The sequence below is a fragment of the Telmatherina bonti genome, assembly GCF_933228915.1.
Source record: "Telmatherina bonti genome assembly, chromosome: 19".
NCBI classification, from domain to species: domain Eukaryota; kingdom Metazoa; phylum Chordata; class Actinopteri; order Atheriniformes; family Telmatherinidae; genus Telmatherina; species Telmatherina bonti.
Genome location: NC_136617.1, coordinates 30,399,534 through 30,418,126, shown reverse-complemented (window position 1 = coordinate 30,418,126; position 18,593 = coordinate 30,399,534). Strand labels below are relative to the sequence as shown.

The 18,593-nt window shown below is 38.2% G+C and overlaps 1 protein-coding gene across 1 annotated transcript in view; it reads left to right on the top strand.

Moving 5' to 3' along the window:
- The first annotated feature begins 273 nt into the window (after nt 1-273).
- Nucleotides 274-18,593, top strand: part of LOC306769844 (CMP-N-acetylneuraminate-beta-galactosamide-alpha-2,3-sialyltransferase 1-like) — a 45,558-nt gene continuing 27,238 nt past the window's right edge. Inside the window, exons 1-2 of the mRNA XM_079258581.1 lie at nt 274-567; nt 7,388-7,581. Coding sequence (XP_079114707.1) covers nt 277-567; nt 7,388-7,581 — 485 coding nt within the window. The 5' untranslated portion in view covers nt 274-276. The remainder of the gene's footprint in view (nt 568-7,387; nt 7,582-18,593) is intronic.

The following is an 18,593-nucleotide window of genomic DNA, read 5'->3' as shown; positions in this document are numbered from 1 at the left end:
AACCAGGACAAAGCAAAACCCCATCGTGGATTTACTGTCCTCTGCTGTCAATAGACCTGCAAAGAAACTTAATTTATGGCTGTCATTGAGGACATTTGTTAACCAAATCCTCTTCTGTGTGAAGCGTAAGGACACCAGGGTAAGGGACTTGCACCATGTGGTTGGCAGGATCGTTTTTCTCCCTCAACTCTTTGGGACTCTAAATTCATGATGCTATTTTCGTCTGCCACACTCCCAAAGTTTCCAACCAACCAATTTTGACTGTGAGGAAAGGAAATGTCGCTACTCAAACGAAGGAAATTCAGGACTTTTGTGCTCCTGTTTTGTGTCATTACCTTTACAACATTCCTGTTTAGTTACACTTTTCGGGACCCCTCACTCTACTTCTTCAAGTACGCATTTCGGCTTTCGGACAGCTTTTTCTCCAAAGGGCCGTGCGCCTGTCAGCAGTGTATAGCAGAGCTGGAGGATGACCCATGGTTCGCTGAGCGCTTCAATCACTCCATCCACCCTCTGATGACCAAGGAGAACAGCATTCTCTCCGATGAGACGTTTAAGTGGTGGCAGGTAAGACTTAAGAGATGTGATAGGATTTACTATGCTACATTACAGAGGATTGGGAGGAAGAAAAACATGTAGCCTCAGCTTCTGATGCTGGATAGGAGACACCATGAATTTAGGGGGAGAAATCTCACACTGCTGTGATGCTCACAAGAAAGTGTTTGTTTTGGCCACATTGATTGTTTCAAATCCAAGGGATCTTTACCAGGATCAACTTGTGAAGCAAACTCCCACGCACAATTTGTTTGAATTTAATGCTGGAGGAAAATAAATGTATTATTTTGTCTGAGCATCTCTTGTTCTGCAAGTGTTTAGATGAGACTTTGGGACTGGAATAAGCTGTGATAGAAAATAGATGAAACTGAATTTTGCAAATAGGTTGAATGTTATGACAGTTGCCACTTTACAGCAATATGTTCCTATATAATATAAACTGACCCGATTTCTGACTCACAAGGATATCTAGTTTAATTGTCAATAAAAATGGATTGAAAACGGAAAAGAGACAACAGATTTATAATATTCCTTTGTTTATGGCCAGTATGCACTTGTGACAGTATAATAAAAGCATAATTATTGAAGTCTAACAGCATAACGTGAAATAACTCTTGAACAACATACAGAATATTTTGAATTATTATGCTGTCAGAGTTTGAATTAGAGAGAAACTATGGAAAGTAAAAACACCCACCTGAAACTTTAGGTAATATAAAATGTTATTTTCCACGAGATTCTTCATGTTTCCTAAATTCAAAGAATAGCATTCATTTGTGCTTGTTGTGTGGTTATTCATCCATCCGTTCTGTTTATTTCATCACCGTGAGCCGCAGCGTTGCTTGTTTGTTTTGTGCAGTGAGCCACCCAAACAGAGACCATGTCACTCGCTGCTTTTTGGTGGTTTTTGAATAACTTTTCGGCCATTTTTATAGTAAATAAAATGTATTTATATAACACTCTTTCACAGGTAAAAATCACAAAGTGCTTTACAAGAAATGAAAATAAAATATTACAAGCCAAAACAATAAAACCAGAAAAAAAAGCTGATTTTTGTTTTAGCTGTTGTGCACTAATGTAGATGGGCATTACTTGCAAAATTGTGATGCATGACCAACAATAAGCCTCTAGACCTAAACAAATGTATTGCAGTATCAGATAAGTACTTTAGTTAAAACGACTGTTTCTCTGCTTTTCACTGCTCTCTGTAAAAACAATGAAAGGATAATTAGGTGATGTAGCTTGTTGATTAGACTTAGTATCTTCATCATTTGCCTTTAGTAGATTTCCTGACTGGAAAGTTTAATTTGAAGTCCCCGTTAACCAGAGCTTAGTGAAGAGCGATGATGTTCTGTATATACTGTGTATGTAAATTATATGTGTGTGTGTCTGTGTGCATAGATCATCCACAACATCAAAGCCGCAGACAGGTGAAGTGAATGACAGAGATTATCTTCTTACGGTGACATTAAGCTGGGGCTCAGTGCATTACTGGTGCACATGGGACTGTCGTCAGACCCCATAGAGGGACTTCATTTGCACATTCTGCTGAAAACCTTGATGCATTGCAGATTCCAGAAAGGAGATACAGATCAGAGCGCCCATGCTGAATCTTGTTTACAGCCTAAATAACCAAAAACAGGTAAAGAGTTCCAGTAAAGCACAATGGAAGTAGGTGGTCTGGACTGATGAGTCACATTGTCTTTTATATAACATCCACAGGTGTCATTTATCTGGGGAGGACGTGGCAGCAGGATATAGTGTGAGAAAGATACAACCTGGCAGAGACAATATATTGCTGTGGGCCGTGTTCTAATAATACAGTATAATTTTACATTTTTATGGCACACTGTATTGTTTCTTTTTCATCTTTCTCATCTTATTCTTACTATTACTATCTTCAAGTATTACCTTACATGCCGAGGACTATATTCAAAATAGAAACTAAAGCACCAGTTTCTGTTTTTATTTAACTTCCCCATAAATCGAGCTTCAGAGTACAACATATGTTACCATAGTATCTGTGCACCACAGATAATCATAGATTCACAATTTCTACTTTACCTACTCAAGTTTGCTTAATTTAACAAAATATTGTTTGTGTTGTTGAGCAGTATGTGCCACCACACCAGTTGTTTTCTGCTTGAGTTTCTCCCAGCAGAAGACTTCAAAACAAGCTCAGTCTGAGCAGGTAGATGAGAAAGGGTGATCATAGATGTGGCAAAAGCAAAGACTCCAGAAATGTGGAAATTAAACAAGGGAAATGTAAAATAATAATAAGTAAGCTTTTGTAATGTCTATTTAATTGATGTTGAAGCGTCACTATTCACTTCTTTAATGGTAAGTCCTGACATTTAGTTGATTCAAAAATAACATGCGAGTCACATTTCTTCAAGTCTTCTTCAAGATTTGGCCAAAAGAAGTAAAAAGAAGGATTTTCTAAAACCTTTTTTGACAAAGTTGGGTCAGTCGAGACCTGACTAACTTTACATCAAATAAATATATAGAATTTGATGCCAGCAACACAATAAAAATGGTTGAGAAAAGAAAAGTTCATAGATTAGCTAAGCATCACCATTCAAGATGTTTTCCCAATGAGCAGATTAACTGGTGATGGAACAAGGTGTCACGATTGGGTATAAAAGCTGCATCTATCATAACTTTGCACCATTTGTCAGACTTGGTCAGAGAATTATCAGAATGTTTTAAATGCAAATGGTCAAAGAACTTAGACCTTTACTACAGAAAATATACATTATTTTATTTATGATGCACTTTATCCAACACAAATGATATACAGAGATAACAACACAATATGAAAGGGCATTATAATGAAGGTTAAATATAAACAGTAATGAAAACAAAGTGCAAATAACAATTACACCACTATAAACAGATATAAAAGCAGAAAATCAGTATAAAAAGACGTGAAAAGATTCAGTCTTAGGAAATCTCAATTCCTAAAGGTCGGAGCTGGAAATCATTGTTGACCTTTAAGAACTCCTGTATGAGATAAAAACATTTTACCGCAACATATTCCACTGCGAATTCCCTAAATATAATCTGAACCTTAATTATGCACGTAGGGGACTTGCTTAGCATCTTTGGTATTCAGGAGAATATTTTCCTTTTTGGGGGGGAATGACATCTGGTTCAATGTGACAAAGATGATAAAGACTTTCCAGGCTGCACATGGCGCAAAAGCCAGCATCTGTGATGGTATGGAGGTGGGAGGGGGGGGCACGTCAGTGTCTACAGTAAGACACATCCTTGTGTAATGGTAGCATATGTGTGGTTATTTCAGCAGGACAATACAACACGTTATTTAGCACAACTTCTAATAGTTTCACTTCAAAGTCAAACAAAAACAGATTTGTATTTAGATTTCAATTTAAGTTTAGAATGAAATTAAGAAAATTATCATTATACTTAATCTAATTAATCTCAAATAAGTAGCATTAATTATAGAGTATAAAAAAGACTGAATAAAACAGAGAATTAAGCATTATGTAACTTTGCTGCATTTAAAATTTTGAAACTGCACTGTAAAACTCTGTTTACACACGTCACATGGTAGCAAGCAGATATAATTACACTGGCCATTTCAATGTGCACCATGGCCTGTTTTAGGTAAGAAACACAAGAGGACATTATCAGAGGAGGAGAGGAAAAGAAAGAGAAAGAAACAGAGAAGGAGATGAGACAAGAGTCTAGATAAGATGGTCTTTTACTGGTTCTAGAGAGCTCTCAGTACAGTTGAGATGCAAGACAGATGGATTGAATAAGGTGTCAATAGCAGCGCATCACCAAAAAAAAATCTCCCAAACTTCTGTAATGTTTAAGTTTAATCAATGTCATGAAGATGAATACATGAAAAATTGGGATGGTGTTGGTCGTGGGCAGGATCTGAACTGCAGAGCAGCTTTAGTTTCAGATCCACACCAGGACTTTGCAAGACACGTGCATGTATATACATTTTAGTGTACAGAGCCCGATCAAAAATATGGTTACCTCCAAAAAAAAATACCTTCTACTACGACTGCCTGCAGCTTCTTTAATCACAAACAGGGACAGAAAATTATTTTAACCACCACAAAAAGAAGCATATCAGGTAGTCGTTGTATGTACACACAGTGTACAACGAACAATGTCCCTGGTGGTGACAGAAACATAACGGATCATCTGCATCGCTTGGAAAATGGATTTAGTTATGAATAAACATACAACACAACAAATGAATGCCCTTCTTTTTAAGAAACATCAAATCTTATGGAAAAATTAAATTTAACATGAAGATGAACTATTTGAGGTCGAGTATCAACTGAATGTCTTTAGTGGAGTTCTTCCACTTTTCAGGAGGGGGAGCTACTTTTAACTCCCCATAATCTGAGCCATGGTGGTGGGATTTTCACAAGACTTTTGAATTACATCAATAAAACAAATGAGGAGTAAATAATTTTATGAAATTTAGCACTTTTGCTTTTATGTTCAGGACCCAATAATTGTTGGCATTAACTGGTACTGTTTGAAAGTACTAAATTTTCATTTATTAGAATTATTAGACTCAAAAGTTTCTAACTTTAATACGAATAAATCATTTTCCAAATATATAAACCAAAATATCTAAAAGTTTCTTATTCTTTCATTTACTTTCTTCCAACTGTTTTGTGGAAAAATGGGTTCGTATCACCAATGATCCGATTTTCACCGTAGTTTCAACCTGTTATACTGTTAATTGATGATGAAAAATAAAATAGAATAAAAATAATTTTGGTTTTTTCTTGTGACTGCTGCTTTTAAACACTGTACATGTTTGTGTTTATAAGCAAATGCAGACCATGATGTCTGCTGTCTTACATTCATTTTAACAAAAAAAAAAAACTGCATGTGCTACAGTTGTGGTCATATTCATTCATACCCTTTCAATAAAGAAAGAAAAAAACAGCTGCCTGTAAAATAAGCTGAAATTGACTGAAGTAATAATAAATAAAAATTTTATGAGAATCATTTCATTATTTTCTAATTCTGGTTCAATAGAATTTTTTTTTTTTTAAAGCAAACAAATAAGATAATTTATTACATAATACATCAGTCATAAAGTAATATTTAGTAGAACAATGCTTTAATGTTTCCGCTCCAGTCAGGTGTTTTCTGTTCCTCTCAGTCAGACTTCTGCACCTGTTGACAGGTATTTTGTCCCATTGTTCAACAGAAAAGTGCTCTAATTTGTCCAGGACCAATTTGTTTGGTTTTTTTTCCTTCTTCAACTCAATTCAATGAAAAAACAGTGTCTTATATTACTAAATTATATTTTTGCAAATTTTTAGTTATTGTTCCTTTTTTAAGTCTCCAGTTATTTGAGTGACTTTTGTAAATTCAGACTTTTCTCTAATTAAAGGGGATGAATACATATGAGCACAACTGTAAGTCCCTGCTGCAATAGGAACAACAATTTTGAGGTCAACAGTTACATAATTTTAGTAAAGTACTTCTAAGTATCAAGTTCATAAAAAACTCTAAACTAGCTAATTCTATTCCATCACTTTTTTGGGGAGGCAATAAGTTTGCATATTTATTCTAGTAAAGTCAACTACTTAGATTTTACAGTGTACTTGAACAACATCTGAGACTAAGGTCAGCGGAGGACCTCTTGTGTCCACTTCCAAAATGAATTTTGTCACTTGCATGAGAAACCAGAAAGCCTTGTTTTTACTGTTATTTATTGAATTTTCTTTGTACGAAGTTCAATTTTAACTCTGCTGGAAATACATCAATAAACATAAAGCTGCTTACATTGGGGCAGTTATCTGCAGGGATCATAAAACACACAAAACAAAAACAATCAACCTGGGGCTTATTGATCCAGTATCTGTTTAAGGGTTTTATGGAGACGTGCTTGTTTAAAGCTGCATTTCCTGGAAATTAAAAGTGATGCCATCATGCTATCTATGTCGGTAATTCCCACTGGATTTGTAATATCATGTACTGTTTGTACACCCCATGATTACACTACAAAAAAAGTCTCCCAATGATAAAATCCTATTATATAAATTTACATCACACAATTACCCCAACTTTGTCTGGAAGGCATCCAGTGCCTTAGTTATTCCCACATTCAGCTCACATGAAGTCTAATTAGATACAAGAATAGAAAAATCACTGCAAGGTTGCCTCCTGTCACTACTCATTTCAGAAAACGCTTCGAACAGAGAGCTTGATGAGGGAGGTGTCACATATCAACGGCAGCCTCGCCAGATGGTTCAGCCTCCTCTGCTGTAAGGCAAAGGCATGACCCCCGTGTGTTCTCTGGATTTTTACTTCAATGAGCTGTCGAAGCTTAAAAGGTGCTCTGTCAAATGTAATTTATGTAAAGCAGAGATTATTGTCTGCTTTGAGAAGGAATCTTGATTGATTTGAAACAGAAGCACTGCGCGATTAAAATGGATTAAAATGCAACAAAAAAAAAAATCTCGGTCCGTTATTTGAGTTGCTGGAAATGTGGCCCAAATGATGCTGATGATGCAGCGAAACTGCTTTAAAACCCTTGAGATGTTGTTGCATCACATTGTGAATCCATTCAGTGTCACGGTTTGTGTCAGCACAGTGTGTATTGGTACACAGCACACACACTTCACTGCATTTAGGTGCCATCTCCTTTAAATTTAAAGCAGCAAAAATAAAAATAAAGGCCAAGCCAAAGGAGCCCCCTCCCCAGATGGAGCTAATCCGTTCCTGCAGAAATATGCTCCTTGCTGCTCTTGTACGATGACTGTGCTGAAAGAGGTCCTGGGGCTGTAGCGCTCTCTGAGGCCTGTTTCTGCTCCGTCACCAGTGGTTGCAGTCAGAGAGGCAGCCAGCCAACTTCAGCAAAGTGGTGGAGGAACTGTTCCAAGTCATCCCCGATGAGGTGCTTTACATGGACGCCAGCCCCGAGCGCTGCAGGAGCTGTGCCGTGGTGGGAAACTCCGGGAACCTGAAGGGGTCCCGTTACGGGGCCCTCATCGACTCCAGTGATTTCATCATCAGGTAAAGAGCTCTCGCTTGCTGTCATATTTGCATACTTTGACATTATTAGTTGAATATAGTCTTATTTTTTATATCTGCAGAGAACAGACCTTAAGACTTTGATTTATTTTTTACAGTTTCCTTCAGGGCATAAATAAAGTAGTTTTTTGTTATTTCTTTGACGATAGCACAAGAAGTTGGAGCCCTAAGGTAATCACTCTGGTTGTAAACAAGAACGTTGTGAGCAGGGATATTATTACCTTTTCGTCTTGTGCTCAAACAAAGAAAAAATGCTTCTAAAGGTGAAAATACTTCTTAGAATTTGTAAAGATGTTGTTACTGACTTTGACACTTCTCTAAGTTTATCATGAAATACCAGGAGAGTAAACAGATGCAGAAGGGAAGATGACTAAATCTTCATCTCAGAATTGTTTTATGAATCTACCAATCACTATGGGGCGCAAATAACATATCATTAACAATATACACATGGTCAGCAGCCACGCTGAGGCAGGATGTGGCGTTTAATCCCTACTGACTTGCGACTGATGGCCACAGATTGGGCCAAGAAGATGTTCTCAACACCCTTGACACCACCGGCCTGGATCGTTGTTACATGGCGTGATGGATCCATGCCGTTTCCACCAAATTCTGACTCTACCATCTGAATGTGGAGCTGAAATGTCGACTCATCAGATCAGGCAACATTTTTCCGTCTTCTGTTTTTTTTTAGTTTTGGCGAATCTGTGCAAATTTCCTCAGTTTCCAGGTTTAAGGTGACTGGAGTGGCACCTGATGCGGCCTTCTGCTGTAACCTGTGTTTAAAGCCGGGGTGTAGTCCAGGGTATACGCGGGTATACCCACTTCTAAACCCCCCTGTGATGCTGCTTTCACAATTACAAACATGCCTACACATGTACATACGTCACCCAGCGGCTCAGATGAGGTTACCAGTCTGCTACGCTGGTGCAGTTTGCCATCAGCTGCGTTAACTTCAGCCTGAACATAGACATAATACAGATGTATGTCTATGAGCCTGTCTCTCTCCATTCTCTTCCTTTCTGAAACTGAAGAGCAGAAATGATGTGACGATGAGCAGATATAGTGATGGGGTTATGTAGAGTAGTCCTACATGTCAGTGTTTCTGAAACTGCATTTTCTGAGCTACTTTTTTTTTTAATAAAAGGCAAAACATTTAAAGTATACCCACTTCTTGAGGGACCATTATACCACTGGTTTTAAGGTTGCATGCATTGTTTGCTGTGTGGTATTCTGCATGCAAGGGATGTGCATAAATAGTTGATTAGTTAATCAGTCAAAACAGCACAGAAAGTTGACTGTTTATGTCGGGGGAAAGTTATGTTTCATTGAGCAGACTGTTGACAGCACCGTGCCAATGGAACAGCGGGGTTGTACAAGCTCAATTATGCTCCCTTACATACATAATGTGTCAGTTTTAAGTGTTGTCATACTTCCATGAGTCTTTTACTTCACTATGCTTTGTTTTTTGCTTTTTTTTGTTTGTTTCTTCGCCTTGTCCAGCATTTAAGCAGCGGAATGATGGTCTGGATGCTGTGTTCTGCTGTGACAATTTTCTTTGCCAGGGGGAGCTTTATGCCGGGCGGACACTCTGCGATTTTGAGGGGATTTCACCACGATTTTGCTGCCACAGACCACGCTGCGTCATCGTGGAAACATGGTAGCGTCGGGATGTCCGGTCGTGAGCCGTACAGTGTGAGAACACTCACAAGGAAGGATTAATTGCTGCTACGTTCTAACGATGATGCTGCGACCTCCCGATCAAACTTCTGGCATGTCAGAAATTTTCGCCGTCGCTCATACAGTGTGAGTGGTGTTACGTCACGATTCTACGTTCGCACCTGGAGCTTTAAACAATGGCGGGCAACCCCAAATTCAGGCGTGTGCGGTGGACACAGCTGCTAGAAGAGAGATTGGTAGAGATATGGAGAGAACACAAGGTTTTCTTTTTGTTTTTCGTTTCAGCGCACAAGACAGCGCACACAACTGCAACAACTTGCTGCCTGCTCGCCATCTTGTTGTCAGGCACACTGTGGTTGTCATAGGAACTAGGAACCTTTGTTTTTCATTGTTCACACTCGAGCACGTCGTGCCGTCACATGCCGACTTACGCCGACAAGTAGTTGTGGTTGTCAATAATGGTGGCTGACAGCAGTCGTACAGTATGAGTACACATGTCGTAGGGTCAGATAGAGTACGAGGGACAAACCCGGTCGTGCAGTGGGAGCATTTCCCCGACAGTCAGATTTCTAAAATCGCACAGTGTCCGCCCAGCATTACCGGTATGATGATCCCCTTGATTTTCTGGATTCTTATTTTGTATCTCTGTTTATTTTGCATAATTGTAATACAAAGTTTCTACTTCTGGACCAGACCGGAGAGGAAAGAAGAGAGACAGAAAGACAAAGGGAAAGAGAAAGAAAACACCTCATAGAGAAAGAGGAAAAGAGAGAGACAAAGAGAGAAAGAAAGAAAAACAAACATATGCATAAACACACGCATTCACCTGTATAAACCCACATGTACATACACTCACATATACACAAACAGGCCAACTTTAGATTCATATTCCCCCTGCGGAGGACTAAGCTACCAACCGTCAGGAGCACCAAAAACTATCAGGTTAAATAGAAATGAGAGGCAAAGAAAACCAGCTGCCGTAAGTGGATAAACCTCAGTGACTGTTTACGTCGCCATGTCAACAAAGTCAACTCATCAGATGATTCTCTGGAAACTTTGGACATGGTTGTGTATGAAAATCCCAGCAGATCTGAAGTATTCAGACCAACAACTGTCCCATGTTCAACATCACCTAATCTCCTTTCAGCCTCTTTATGAGCTCAGTTTAAACTTCAGCAAGTCGTCTTGACCATGCAAACATGACTAAACGCTACTTTCATGTGATTAAAACATCTGTAATTACTAAGCAGACCAAAGGAATGAGTCCCTTTTACATTTTCTGTCCAACAATATGTCTTATTTTGTAGCTAATGTGCACCCATGGCAACTCTGAAACCACAGAGCAAAATTTATTGCCCATCCTTCAACCTCAGAAATTACGTTAATAAAAATCCAGTCCACTTTTACTAAGTAGTTCTTTCTTCTTTGTGTGCATCTTTTAATGTCCATCCACTGTAATACTTATTACTTCTGTCTCTAATGCGATACTTTCTGCTGTATCTTCTGTCGGGTCGCTGGAGACTCTACTTCCTAAATAAATCTCTGTGACGTCACGCATTGGCTGAATTGAAGCTCGGTGGGCGGTTCCTACCATCTTGGCAGGGTCATGTGTGTCGTCTCGTTCAGAAAATACAAATATGGGCAAAGAGGTGGAGCTGAGAGGGGGGCTGTGAGCGTCATGGTGGATGATTGACATCAAGTGAACTCTGAACTGCCTGTAGCTAAGAGCTAACCGAGCTAACCTGGCGATAACAGGAGCTAACCAGCTAACAGAGGTAAGCGGGCTAAAGCTAAGTCACGTTGTTAACCGGCTAAAAACTGCGGTTGTTCTGGCTACTTCTGACTTGAAGCAGGAGATCAGGTACCTGTCAATCAAAAGTACACGCCCCTAAAGATGCTGAATTTTGAGATTAAATTACTTTTAAATGGGCAAATTTAAAAAAAAATTCACTCCCCCCACAGTTGTCATGAAGGTAAACCTGACCTATTAAACCAAAGATGGATTTTTTTTGTACCAGGCTGTAAACATGTTTATTTCTGCTGTGAAGTTGGTCTTTTTAACATGGGAGTCTATGGGGATTTGCTCTGTTTTGCAGCCCCTAGTGGATGAAGGGGGAACTGCAGTTTTATGCACTTCCACATAGGCTTCACTTTTAACCGCCGGAGGTTGCTGCTTGATTCAAAGTCATTTCAATCAATTTTCTTCCCCATTTAAATGCTCATATTGACTCCATACTGCGACAGGAGCAACAACTTTTTTCTTGTTCTCGAGGCCAATAGAACAAAATGACGTCATTATGGTCTCGTGGACGTGACTAGGGGCGTCTTGCAGGTTGTTTTGGACGCATCAGCCAACAAAAACCTGCTTCTGATGGGGCTCCGAGAAGTATTGTGTGAGTGATTGGACATTTGAGGTGGGCGGGGCTAGCGTGGGAAAGAGTGACGCGTACAGAGGCCGCTTGCACAGTTTTTCTGATGCAGGCTGAACAGATAGTTTTAACAACCAGGTGATCACGGTGATGAGAAAGTACGAACATCTGTACAACACATGTGGCATTTAAACACACAGACCCCAGTCTGTGCTCAGCCCGGTCCTATAAAAACACAGACACGCCCCACCCACACACACATATACACACACACAAACACAATAATCCCACAGATGACGCTTCTGGTGGCAAAACAAAGTTGTGACAATGTAACTAGCTTCAGTGAGTCATCTTGACCATGTCTACGTAACAAAATGCACAGTGATGCTGCCATGTGATTGGCTGATTAGCTATTTGTGTGAATAACCACCCAATAAAGTGGACAGTGAGTGTTTCACACACTTATGATGATGCTGATTTAAACCTATAATCACCATTTTAGTCCAGTGCAGAAGTGTCAAACTCAAATTTACAGAGGGCCAAATTTAAAAAGAAGAACAAAGTAAAGGGCTAAACTCATTTTCTTATTCAGAAAGTCACAGCTATTATTAATATTTTTTATTATCTTTGAGATACAGTACTGTATTATACATTTATTAAATAATAATCGCTATTTATCCTGAACAGGCTTAAAAAAAAAAAAAAAAAACCTGAAATGAATATCAGGTCTCTTTATCTGGAACTTTATATTCATTTTAATTGTAACCTAAATCTTTTCATCACAGGCCAACACCTAAAAATACCAATTATCTCTTTCAGCTTTGAACAGACCATACCTTAGTAAATAAAATCATATTTATCCAGTTTAGTTTGCTTCCATTTACTCTGATGATGCACATGGGTCCAATCCAGATACTTGGCGTCGCTTTTTACATGCAAGCGCATCAATTTGTGGAGTCCGGCTCTGAGCTGAGGAAATCCTCAGGACTGAATGAAGGTGTCCATCAGTGAGACGACTCCTGTGTGGTATTTTGTTCATCTTCATTAAATAAAACGGTTGCTCACACAGACATGAGCTGCTGAACATAGAGAGCATTTGTGCAGCTTTGGCACAGAGTTGGGGCGGCGTGTCGGGGAGGTTCAGGTGGAAATTGCGCAGCACCAACAGAGTCATACTTTGACTTGAGCGTGTTATATTTGAAATCATCTCGCGGGCCAAATATAAGTTTAGTGCGGGACAAAACTGGCCCGCGGGCCTGAGTTTGACATGTATGAGCTACAGGCTTGATTTTAGGAAAACAAGTTGAAAACTACGTAAAAACAAATGCAGTGAGACAAATTTTTGAGAACTTTAATTTGTAATTATTCAGCAGAGAGGGGATCAAATCAGACCTGGTTTAGTTGTGTGGAAAGGAAAGGTAAGAAGAGTTGATCAGAGATCCAATCTGACTTCATATCAGTTTCTCATCAGGAGGGTAGCACACACACACACACACACACACACACACACACACACACACACACACTGCCAGAAAGCTAACGTTACATCAAGAGTGATGGAAGCATTAACAAGGCTGAAAACTTAGAGATGCAGTAGCTATCGTGTTTGTATTGCTAAATAATTAAATGAACCATTAACCATAGATGGAAAATAATCATCAGATTACTAACTGAAGTCCAGAACATAATAATATTTTTGTCATTTCACCTTGATTCCAAAAAGAAAACTCAAACAAATAAAAAATTAAAGATATAAAGAAAATTTGAAAATAAGGAACTATTTCACAAATGACTCAGTTTACTTTCTTTAGATTTAGTTGACAATATTAATTCATTAATTAAACTAGATCTGGACAAAAACTAAACCAAAATTTGAACATAGAGAGCATTTGTGCAGCTTTGGCATAGAGTTGGGGCATAGAGTTGTCCCTGGCCGTGCACGGACAAACAGGCTGGAAAAAGATTTTTTTCCACAATCATAAATGTACTCTATAATTATAAACACTAGAAGCTGCTCTCGGGGGAGAAGTGCGACAACTATGTGAGTGGATTAGGTCATGATAACTCGTTTTAAATGATCCGATGGATCTACTAAAGGTTTTATTTATTTTATTTTAGTTCTTTATCATCACTTTATTAGTAACATTTTAATTTTTATCCTTTTATTACTTCTCTTATGACTCTGCACCTTGAACCAATCATCACTTTTAAATTTCATTGTTCGTAAAAATGTTACAATGACAATAAAACCCATCTATCTAATGCTGCCATGTGATTGGCTGATTGGCTGATTAGCTATTTGTGTGAATAACCACCCAATAAAGTGGACAGTGAGTGTCACATATGCACTTTGATTTAAACCTTTTATCAGTATTTTAGTCCAGTGGCTTTGAGCAGAGCACATTTATACAACCACACATGTAGAGTTTGTCTTAAAAATCTGGACCAAAATTTATTGAGTCCTTAAAATGTCAACATTAATAGCAGCTTTATTTCTCACTTTTTGCCTCATAGAAACTCATTTTTTGAAGGACAGTTACAGTGAAACAAGTGAAAGTTGAGCCTGTTTGTTAAGAAGAAGCTGTCATGCTCTAATCTGATTGGCTAAGAGTGATATAAGATCTGTAATTGAAATGTCTTTAAAGAAGGAGAAGCAATATCAATTAGATGATCAGTCACCCCTGAAATTTCTGGGGGGTTGAATAGATCGAAAATGAGATGTTTAAGAGCAGGGCAGGTACAGCTCAGTGGGTGTGTGGTATGAGAACAATAAAGGAAGCAAACCCATTAAAGCAGGCTGCCAAGTCAAATTGTAGACTTGTAGATAAACACAAGATGGGCTTTTAAACACCAGCATATGGCTTTGCTGGATTGATGGAATTACTTGTCACGGCCAGGAGTTTTCTCATTTCATTCTGGGAACTTCCAAGGACATTCCATAACGGATTAATGTCCCACTCTGACGCCGCGCTCAAAGAAAAAAAAAACCTGAGGGTAACTGCAGGACACCACATGTCTAACCTGAGACTGAACCTGCATTCAAATCAGGCTCCACTTTAAAGCGAGGCAACATTGTAAGCCTGTTGGGATGCTTTACGTGAAGCAAAGAGCAACTCCAGCGTATCTGATTTCGTGGGCGATATGAGCAATCTGTCAAGATTTATAGCAAATGGGTTTTGTGATGATGTCGCTAAAAAGAAGATCCTATCGGGAGAATAACCAGAGCGACGCTAAAATATCCAAAAGCTAATTTCACACAATATTGTTGCATGACTCTTAATTTATCACAGTGTGGCTTTGACAACCTTGTGCAACATGGAGCTTCTGTAAAATGCCACATTATGGTACTTATCTTCTTTGCCAGCCCTTGCTGTGACAGCAGCATGGTACTGTCTACCAATTCAATTATAGCGTGACAGGGACAAGAGTTATTACTTTGCTATTAGCAGAAAAGTTTCTTGCAGAAAGCTGCTTTGAAAATATGCTGTTTTCTTTTATTTACTCACCAAAGCATCACATTTTGAACTATGTGGTTAAGACCTGTGGGCCAGAGCCAAAAGGTTACATCAGATGTTCTAAAAAACAAGCACTAAGGAGATGTGTTCATTGAGCTGAACGCTGTAGGGATGGAAAATGCACATTTCTGAGCACAGTGGTGTCAATTTAAAATGCTGCTAGAATAACATAATATCACAACATGACGCTGAATTGTCCTGTACAAACGCCAAACATAAAGTAAACTTTGAAATAAATTATTTGTTTGAACCTTCCTTTAACAGACTTCATTTTAAAGAAATAGCCTTCAGTGTCTTTAAAACTTTATCATCATTTAATTTAACATTTAAAGGCAGCAACATGCTCAAAAAAAAAAAGGTGGCAGAGAGGTCAAGAAAGAAAATGTATTAAATAGAAAAGTAATTGTTTTAGATTATTTTACACTGAGCGGGTCATTTAGTGACAGGTTAGGGTGTCAAGAATAGGTATAAAAGTGGGATCCACCAGAGGTTTGGTCTTACCAAGAAAGGGTGGATAGTAGTAATCAAAAATCTGGATTTTTTTTTTGCTTCACAGTTTTAATATCGTTTTTTTTTTGTTTGTTTGTTTGTTTTTGTTTTCAAATAAATAAATAAAAATAATCCATTATAAAATTTTTGCAATTTTTATTTTTTTTATTGATCTTTTTACTTGTCTCCTTGGGCGTTATAGCAGCAGAATGATGATCTCGCAACTGTGTTGTTTTTTCCTCATTGAAATCAAGAAAAATGATGAAAAAAAGGTTTTATACATTTTTGGGGGGGTTTAATCTACAAAAATCAGCAATATCAAAGAATTGTGAGAATCGCAATTTAAATCAAATCGGCACCCAAAAAATCGTAATCGAATCGGGAAAAAGCGTATCGTCACAGCCCTAGTGGATAGTGGTTCACTATTTTGTGGGAAATTTAGTCTCTGTTTTATTGGTAAGTCCGAAAACTCATGTTTTTCTCTCAAAATTGCAAATAACTTTTGTTATTTACAACTATTTAACGTAGAAACTCTGTGGATGCTGGAGGGAGTGTTTATCAGGAAAACTTGCATGTATTTTCTACTTATGTCTAGAAGTGAAACATTTCTGGGGAAGCAGATTAAATCTTTTCTTATGCTTGAAATGTATTGTTTCCTTTACTTCACTCTCCCTTTTTATTTGAGAAAATTGATGCATATGTTTTTTTTTTTAAAAAACATACATATCAATGCAAGTGAGGCTGAACAAATAAATACTATAATAAATAATAATAAATACTATTTTTTGAGAAGATCCTCCCCACTGGGAACCTTGTCAAGATAATTAACTCAGTTATCTCAGTGGAGAAAAGGACATTTCCCCTCTGCCTTCAAACGAAGAAGATTTCTTATTGTTTGTCTTTTTTTGTGAATATAAATATACATTCCCTGTGTTCTGTTCTCTCTGTCCTTTTTCTGTTTCTAAAATAGCAAAAATATTTTTTTTACAATAAAAAAAATAAAGAAATAAAGAATCGCTTCAAGGAGTTTGGGGAAGTTTTAGTACATAAAGGTCAAGAATGTAAACCACAGGAAAGAAGAAGACTTGTATTAAATCTGGGCAGGATCTCAACCCTAATGATTAGAAAGACGTCTTCATGTTGCAGAAGCTTTTAAATAAATAAAAAAAAAACACATTCCATATGTGAAAGATGAGAAAGATCATCCAGGCTGTTATCCGAGAGAGGTGTAAAAGCCATCGTCTGTGATGCTATGTGGTGTAATGTCATCCATGGCGTATAAGTAAATGTATCATTGATGTAAAGGTTAATATTAGAATTCTGGCAATGCATACATGTGTAATAAGATGACGTATTTTCCATGGTTCTGGTTTATTTCAGTAAATCGATATCAGACTTTGTTCTAAATAACGTGCAGTATAGGGGGCTTCATAGACAGTCATGGTGTTGCCTCACTGCTTTTCCTGCAGTTGAGATGTTTCATGTTGAGATTGTGGAGCATCATGGAAAGGCATCAAGCTCTATCATCATCTCATACATTTAAAGTGGAACTATTATGTGCATTTCAGGCTAATTTATTTTTATTTCTGAGCCCAGAAGGGCTGGGATTGATGGAGTTATTGTCATAAATCGCTTTATTTACTTCAGACCGACCCCCTCCGTAGGCTGTCAGATCAGCCTGCGGGCAAAACGAGTGGATTGAGACTCTTCCACATTAAGCCCCGCCTCCCGCCACTGCACTACATCGGGAGCGCGCACCGCACCTGCTTTCGCCGTCATTGTAATATCTCATAAACAGAAGGATTAGGCTGATATGAACTCAATAAAAAAAAACAAAATACAATGTCAACACATAGCATACAGCCCTACATGTTGGAACCTGAATCAGAGCCTGAAAACGAAGTGGAAAACAGCAACCCACAGCAACGAATGCAGCAGGATGTCTCTCTTTGGTAAACTCACCAGCCATCGTTGGAAATAACTTTATCCCACGTTTTCCACCCGCCTGATGTATTTGTACATGCCCTTGTTAACCAGTAGAAGGTCACCAATCACCGAACCTTATCCCCCGGGACGTCACAAGGATTTCCAAGTAGAAAAAACTCTCTAAAACGACGCGTTTTTAGTCGCCATGGAAACCGAACGGAGAGAGTGCTGGAACTCAAACTCAAACATGCGTTTAGGTGATAAAAAACAGTGCCGTTCACATGTCTGATGAGGATTCAACACTGTAACACTGTAGAAAGCTCAGAAAATACCATAATAGCACCCCTTTAAACATAAAATTACAAAAGCGTTGTTGTGGAATGATAAAAATGCCCTAAATGCACCTCTTTTAGATCAAGAATAAAATTTGTTTATATTTTACAATTACAATGAACTCAAAAAGAAAGAAGTATTCATTTCTTTTTAAAAAATTTCACAGCTTTTATGGAAATGGATTGGACAACGGACAATCTCATACTGACCAACAACCAAATACACAAATTATACTGACTAAGACTTGATGTGGGGACTAAAAATATATCCAAGATTTAGAGGATTCTGGGTGAATCCTCTAAAGCCTCCTCCACAAAGTCTTATGAATATTGAGCAGCACTGGCCTATTGGCTAAATCCTGTTATTTTCACAACACAACGTAGTGGTAAAACAGATCTGCATCATCAAAAAAGTCTTTGCATCTGCCTTTGACTGACAAGAGTAAAGCTGTAGCTTCTGAATTATTAATTTTTCCTTGTATGGGCTCTTTGAAGCACTAATAAGTCATCCAAATTGTTAGGTTTAGGGTTTAAACGATGTTATACTGTGTGTTCTTATGACAGCGTGATTCATAAGCTAATGCGTGTGATCATAACAAATCTGTTTCTGGGTCATTTTATCTTGGAGAAACTCACACGTTTAAACTGGACCTCCCTCCTGTTTGCGTCTGAATGCAGATAGG